The sequence below is a fragment of the Hevea brasiliensis genome, chromosome 16 (assembly GCF_030052815.1).
Source record: "Hevea brasiliensis isolate MT/VB/25A 57/8 chromosome 16, ASM3005281v1, whole genome shotgun sequence".
Classification (NCBI taxonomy): domain Eukaryota; kingdom Viridiplantae; phylum Streptophyta; class Magnoliopsida; order Malpighiales; family Euphorbiaceae; genus Hevea; species Hevea brasiliensis.
Window position 1 is genome coordinate 48,950,171 of NC_079508.1, and position 7,970 is coordinate 48,958,140.

The 7,970-nt window shown below is 33.4% G+C and overlaps 1 protein-coding gene and 1 long non-coding RNA gene across 4 annotated transcripts; both read right to left on the reverse strand.

Annotated features, from left to right (window-relative positions):
- Positions 1 to 2,404: 2,404 nt before the first annotated feature.
- LOC110635983 (uncharacterized) lies at positions 2,405 to 5,771 on the reverse strand. 3 transcript variants are annotated; one of them, XR_009144954.1, is made up of 3 exons: positions 4,619 to 5,771; positions 3,906 to 4,538; positions 2,405 to 3,777 (listed from the first exon to the last, which is right to left on the reverse strand). It is a non-coding gene; the product is annotated as an uncharacterized LOC110635983 (long non-coding RNA). The 3 variants fall into 3 exon arrangements; XR_009144955.1 differs by having other exon boundaries at positions 2,405 to 2,852; positions 3,622 to 4,538; XR_009144953.1 differs by having other exon boundaries at positions 2,405 to 3,488; positions 3,622 to 4,538.
- Positions 5,772 to 5,896: 125 nt separating this feature from the next.
- On the reverse strand, positions 5,897 to 7,280 carry LOC131174638 (serine decarboxylase 1-like; the record flags this gene model as incomplete). The annotated part of the gene is made up of 4 exons (XM_058138394.1): positions 5,897 to 6,463; positions 6,578 to 6,714; positions 6,803 to 6,996; positions 7,111 to 7,280. Coding segments are annotated over 4 exons (1,068 nt in total), but the record flags the coding sequence as incomplete, so codon positions are not given.
- Positions 7,281 to 7,970: the final 690 nt, after the last annotated feature.

A 7,970-nucleotide genomic window follows, 5' to 3' on the forward strand; every position in this document is an offset into this window, starting at 1 on the left:
TCAGTTTCCCCTTTCTTCATTCTCAACCAGCAAAATGTTCACCTTTGTTAGAGCTTTCTTGCTCTAAACTTATTTCATGAGGTTCTCTAAATTTAATATCTCTTACGCTCCTTTAACATGGTTGGGAATCATGGTAGCCATGATGAGAAAAATTTATTGTGGTGGTGATGGAATGGGGTTGGTGAACAAAGGGGAGAAATTAAGGATACGGAAGGTGTGGCGATTGAAATATGGAGTAGAAGACGAATTCGTGAGACAGGGTAGTGCTGTATATGGACTGGTTTTGTCAAATCAAATCAATAAAATGGATTTTGCTGTATATGTTAAATCAAATGAATAAAGTCTGTAGTTTAAATTTTCATAGTTTTTATTTTTTAGACTTTTATAATTTAACTTTTATTGAATTTTTGCGCGTATATATACATATATATTAGTAAAAATAAATAAAATTATTTACTTATTTCTTTTATATATATATATATATATATATATATATATATTTGGATTCAGTTTGAATTAAATTTTTATTATGTTAAGTTGGAATTTAAACTAAAAATTCATTTTATAATTATTTTCATTATAATTAATATTTAAATATATAAAATTACTATTTTGATTTAAATTGATTTGAATCGATCAAATTTGTTGATTTAATGGTTTTCCTTGTACACCGTGGGTATAGGAGGGGAAAAGGTTCTCATACCCTTATATTTTCTGGCCAAGGCTCAATTTAGGTTTTATATCACCCAACTTCAATTTGGAGTTCAATTAGACCCTTTAAATTAAAATTTTTCATCAATTGGACCTGTATGATAAACTTTCGTTAAACTTTTTTCAAAATCCGACAAGTGGTCCGATAAAATTAATAAAACATTATTTAAAATGAAATTAATAAAAATAAAAAAAAAGAAAAGAAAGCAAAACCCATTAACAATACATCCTTCAAGCCTTCTAAACTCAGAAAATTAAAAAAAACGAAAAATTCAAAAATAATTTATCTACATCATAAATATTAATAATAATAATAATAATAATAATTTATCTACAATTTTAAAAGCAAAAACCTATTCGGTAACAGTTTTTTAAGGTAACATTTAGTATTTGATAGCATAGTATTTATACTAATATTTAGAGGTTGAGAAAATGATAGGGGTGAGCATTCAGTTTAAACCGCACCGAATCAAATCATAAAAATCGAATTACATATTTTAAAAATCGAATCGAACAACAATGGATAAAAAATCGAATCGAATTGAACCGCTCTATTTCAGTTCGGTTCAGTTCAAATCGATTAGCTTTGATTTTTTATTATTTTTTAATTTAGACTTGATTTTCAAGTTATTTGGTCTGATTTTGACCTTGGTTTGAACCTAATAACATTAATTAATGAAATTAAACAATATATATATATATATATATATATATATATATATATATAATTACATATAATTCATAAATTTCCCATAAAAAATAAATCAATTTAAAAATCAATAAAGCTATTCGGTTCGGTTCAGTTTAACCCATTTTTTCCTCTTCAAAATCGAATCGAATCGAATCAAAATAATTGAAATTTTTATAATATAAAATCAAATCGAACTGAATTATCTTAAAAACCGAACCGAATTATCGAATTAAGGAGTTCGGTTCAATTTTTTTGGTTTGAACCGAATAATGCTTACTCCTATGGTTCACGAAACGTTACCACTACTGGTTTTAAAGGATGATAAAGTCTTTTGGCTAGGGTCATAAATATAATACTACTATTTTTACATTTAACAGTTAATTTAACAATTATTTTTATTAAACACTTCAACTATTAGAATAACTAACAACTGTCAAGCACACCCAAAAACAAATTTATTGACTCATCCATAGTAATCAAAACCCATAACATCACATACACATTCCACAATAATCAAAACTCATAAATTAACCCACAAAAATAAAAATCTAAAATACTTCATCCACAGTCTGGCTTATGAATTAAAGAACTACCCTAAAAAAAGACCCCTTCACAAAACCAACATTAACAAAAACCCATTAACATTTTAGCTCTCAAATTCCAAAAACACAATCTCAAAAACATTTTTCAAATCACAGCAGTAGAAAACATAGAAGTCCAACTTAATGGAAGATTATACTTTTCCATGTCAATCTAGATTTGCATCTTTAAATTACCAGGTTATGGTATAGATAATTAATAAAGAAATTCTTGATGCTGTAAGAAAATGGTGGCCTCGTTTGACTTTGTTGACAAAATATAGGGGAAGAGCACCTAAGGACGGCAAGCAAACGTGTCAAAGATTTGCCATGTTTTTAGAGCCAGAGTTTATATCCCATCGAATCTGAAGTATCCAGCAATTTGTTTATTCTCCTTGTGTCTATGCATAAACAAGGAGGAGAATTAAGAAGACTCCCTATTCATCACATAGATGCCGTTAATAACTACAAGGTGGTGCAGGCTAGCATCATGGAGAAAATCGAACATATTGTTGGATTTCTTCATAAATTACAAAATATCACATGTGCAGCCAAGATTACTAGTGATAGCAGAGACAAAAAGACAACAAAGAATATACAGGAGAATTCATTGCTGATCACTCTATATATATTGAACATATCATTATTGTTACCTCAACATTTGGTGCTGCCTAGTTATCAGGTAGAGCAATGGAGCCCATATTAGTGATCTTTGTTCTTGTAAGCACGTTTCTGTTTTCAGCTTTCTTCTTGCTGCATTTATGGATTTCACCAAAAGCAGTGGAGGAAATCCCAGGAACCTTGGGCTGGCCTATTGTTGGTGAAAGCTTCTCATTCATTTCTGAATTTTCTAGTCCATCTGGTATATACAGCTTCATGAAAAAGAGGCAGGAAAGGTAATTGATCATATTCAAAATCTATCTGTATCAACTTTGCTACAAAAACTATCTGATTATTTTCTTCTATTTCTCTCTGTACTCATGGAATTTACTCAGATATGGCAAGGTTTTCAAGAGTTTTGTTCTGGGGAGATTCACTGTGTTCATGACAGGAAGAGAAGCAAGTAAAATCTTGTTAACAGGAAAAGATGGGATGGTGAGCTTGAATCTTTTCTATACAGGGCAACAAGTACTAGGCCCTACAAGCTTGCTCCAAACCACCGGAGAAGCACACAAAAGGCTACGGCGACTGATTGCAGAACCCCTATCAGTTGATGGGCTAAAAAAATATTTTCATTTCATCAACACTCTGGCGATTGAAACATTAGATCATTGGCCTGCAAGAAAAGTATTTGTCCTTGAAGAGGCCTCTACAGTTAAGTCTTAATAACAAAAGAAAAAGAGAACATTTTCCGTTTGCATTGTTTACAATGATGTAACTGAAGCTCGAACTTTTTACAGTTCACTCTCAAAGTAATTGGCAATATGATAATGAGCCTAGAACCCGCTGGAGAAGAGCAGGAAAAGTTTCGGTCGAATTTCAAAATCATTTCTTCCTCATTCGCATCCCTGCCATTCAAGATCCCCGGAACAGCTTTTCATAATGGTATTAAGGTATCACTTCAATGCACCTCATTTATTTTTACTAGCATGAATATGAAGCAACTAATCTCGGCCATGGAAGACAAAATCAAAGGCATACCTTGTTTTCTTTCTAGACAATGCTGCTTGATATTTCAAAATCTTCTGATGCAATATTCCACCTCTTCAGGCTAGGGATAGGATGTATGCAATGCTTGATTCAATCATTGCAATGAGGAGAACTGGCAAAAGCTTTCAACAAGATTTCTTAGAATCACTGATAATGAAGCATACCAAAGGAGGAAATGAAGAAGAAGATGGAGATAAACTTACTGACAAACAACTGAAGGATAATATATTAACTCTACTAGTTGCAGGTCATGATACCACAACAGCTGCTCTTACCTGGCTCATCAAATTTCTTGATGAAAATCCTGGAGTTCTTGAACAACTTCGAGTAATTTTAACCTCAAACATCAAGTGATAAAAAAAAAAATAGTTTGAGCTTATCACCTCTAATTGGAATTGATTTTGACTTGCAGGAGGAGCATAGACAAATCCAATCAAAAAGAACAGAGGGAGCAAATCTTACGTGGTCTGAAGTTAATAACATGCCTTACACAAACAAAGTGAGAAGCAAATTGCAAATTTATTATAATTACATTATCTATCAAAATCTTCCCATGTATCAATCATAGGCCCTTCCATGAAGTTCAGGTAATCAGTGAGACTCTTCGAAGAGCTACAATATTACCTTGGTTTTCAAGAAAAGCTGCCCAGGACTTTGAAATTGATGGTATGAATCCAAAAAGCACACAGTGAAAGATGATATATTTCTTACAAAATATAAACAGTGGCATTTGCTCTACCTCAATATTGCAGGATGTAAAATCAAGAAAGGCTGGTCAATCAACTTGGATGTCGTCTCTATTCACCATGATCCAGAAGTCTTTCCTGATCCCTATAGGTTCAATCCCTCCAGATTTGATGTAATTACCTCTCATTTCATCATCAGCATCCCATTTTCTTTCCTCCCACCTGCAAAATGGGTAATAAATTTTGAAATCAAATCCAGGAACCCATAAAGTCATACAGCTTTCTTGGATTTGGTAGTGGACCTCGTATGTGCCCTGGAATCAACCTGGCCAAACTGGAAATCTGTGTCTTCATCCATCACCTGATCACCAGATACAAGTAAGATGAAAGAAACACATTGAATGAATGACAATTACGAAAAAGGGCATGCATATTACACATAAAAAAATTTTCTGCAAAAGCAGGATATACTTCATCCAACCCCTCTTCCTCCCTGAAGTTAAGTCTTTAATTCTGATATCATGATGTTTATAACAGATGGAGACCCATGGAGAAAGATGACTCTGTCCAGCCAACACTAGTGCGGATGCCAAAAAACAAATATCCAATTATAGTTGAACCGCTGTAAAACTCCCACAAGCATAGATGGAAGAAATAATTTCAAAGCCAGTCCTATTGTTTGGAGGGCTTTATCTGAGCATGGAAACCGGGCACTTAAAATCCAAAAAAAAAAAAAATAGCACAAGCTAAAAAGGATGTAACAGTTGTATTTTCCCATCAAGTATGAATGCAAGAAAACCCTTCTCACTAGAGTAAGTCTGCAATGCAAACAATCAGGCCACCTTCAAATTGACCACCATTCTTCTTCATCCTGCACAAACTTATCTGATATAGAGTGGAAATTAATTACAGATTTGGCCTGCTGTCATAGTTTTGAAGCCTCCAGATATTCAACATTTCATGAACAAAAGCCAGCAAAGGAAACCAAAATCAGAATAGTAGCTCATTGAGTACATCTTAATCATACTCCTATCAATTTTATGCCATGTCATTTGTGTCTTTGTTAAAAGGAATCGAAAGTGTTAGAATAAAGCAAGAAAATGCGTAGAACTATAAGGTGATAAAACTCCGCCCCCAAGGGAACAGCTCATGCTTGGAATCTCTAAGTGTGACAAGGGCCGGCTTGGGGGCTGGCCTGAAAGCCAAGGGGACTGAAACCAGACCAAATGATCCTCTTAGTTTCTGTTTTAATCTGGTTATGATATCGATATTGGTTTTAATTTTGATTCACTTCGATTTTGACCAAATCTAATAATAAAAAATTTTTTCTTCTTACGCTTTCATCCCAAAATTAGACTGTTAAGTTTAGATCCAATTTCGGTTAGATTTAACCGGTTTTGATTTCGGATTGAACTGGTTTGGTTTTGAACCAGACAGTGGCCTGTCTTACAGTGAGTCAAACATTGGGAAAGTAGAGAAGGCCTCACAAAGAAATTTAGATTCTTAAAAAATATCAGTCTTCTGTTACAAAATAAAACGAGTACTACAACAGTGTAATAGTTCTCACTCATGACAATTCTTCACTTATGCAAAGTACAAGCACAATTCTCATTCCCCACATCTGCTGCAATACACGGAGGTTGAACTCGTCCATCCAAATACCAAGTTGAGCGCTTCTCAATAAATTCATTCAAGAAATCATCCAGCTTCTCAATGGCGACATTGGGCATCACCACCACATGTGCAACATTCCCTTGACAAGCTAGTTGCCACCTGCGCACAAACTGCTCATCTTGAGGACGCTCAAATACAACTGTATTGATGAATTCATTCAACATAGCACTGATCCCAGCATTACGTAGGCAGTCCTTCAAGTAATGAGCGTTTCCGAGACACTTTTGCACTTCTTTCTGGAATCCCCTGTAGCCTTTTCTGTTGAGGGTGTACCAAAGGAAGATAGGAGCGTGGCCATTGCGGCTTCCCATGATTGTGGCAACCCTTGAAGCGAGGTACTCAACATTCCTTGAGAGAGCATTAATGTGTTCCATCCTTGTTATCTGCACACCACATGGCATTGGACAGCCAACAAACTTGTGACCAGGAACACTCACACTTCCAATGGGCTTTTTGAAAGTGACCTTTGGTGCCTATGCACCACAAGCAATAATGAGCCAAAATGACTTTTACAAAAACCATCGTATCTGGGAAGAAAAGAATTTAAGGATGCTTAGCAGGCAGGCAGATAAAATGAAATCACTTGCACGTTTAACAAAAGGCATCATAAATCCAAATAAAGCTCCATCACAGTGGATGTAAAACCGGTCATGTGTAAATCCACTTTCTTCAAGTGTTTGTATGACAAGATCAAGGTCATCGACGGCTCCCTTGACAGTTGTTCCTGCACTAAGAAAAACATATTGAAACAAATTTGTAATGTGCCTGCAAAAAAGACATGTTTATACGCCTAATAACAATAAGAAAGATACCTATATTAACATTGATGATGGCTGGTTTGTCCTCGTTAGCCAGTAGTTTAACTTTAAAATCAGCACAATCAATTTCACCAGAGATCAAACAGTCAATCTTCACACATTCCATTCTATACATGCGAGCTGCTTTAAAGACAGAATAATGTGACTCTCGTGATGCATACAGAATTCCCTCAGGAAACACTTCCCTCCTGCATGGTTAAAATGTTTAACAATTTCACTCATTTCTGATACTGAATAATCAAGAATGAGGAGCGTAAAGAAAAAAGAAGAAGAAGAACAAAGCCAAAGTGAAAACTACTGACCCTACTAAAATCCCATGAAGATTTCCTTCTGTACCGCAGTTTGTTATGTAACCCCAGTATTCATTTTTCTCTATCTCCCATAGACGGGCAAACCAATCTAAGACACCCACTTCAAACTGTCTTGAATGGACACCATAGTTACTGTCAATAAATGGATCACCAAGATTGTTTATTTAGGGAAAGCAACAGCTAGAATGTTTATAAGTACCCGATTCGACAGAATCTTGACAGGATGAGTTTAGATAGAATACAGTAGAGTTTGAGACAGATTCAATTTGAAAAATAATATCCTTATTGGGTTCGAGTTGAATTGAGGTTTTGCATATTATTTCAATATTTCAAAACTCTTTTACAACAACAATTATTATAAATTTTAGAACTCTTATTTTTCTTCTTATCCCTTCCATCACTAAAAAGTCACATTTTCATGTTAAGATATTTGATACTTTACATTAGACATGACAAAATCCTTTTAATTGATCCTCTTTTATTTTTATCTTTAATATGTACTATATGCATTCATAATTTTATCTATTATTATAATACTAGATTTAACATATGCATTTTTATCATATTTATTTTATGAATATGTTATATTTTAAATCTCCAAAATTTACTCTTGTACAATATAATTTATATAAGTATGTTTATAAAAAAAAAAGTAATATATATATATATATATATATATATATATATATATATATATATATATATATATATATATATTACTTATACTGACTATTAATTTGGTAAAGCAATATTTTCAACAAAATAATTCTTGGTTAAATCTTTGCTATAGCATTCATATATCATATCAGATTTTTTTTTTTTTGAATTTTCTCAAATTATTATGCATAGTC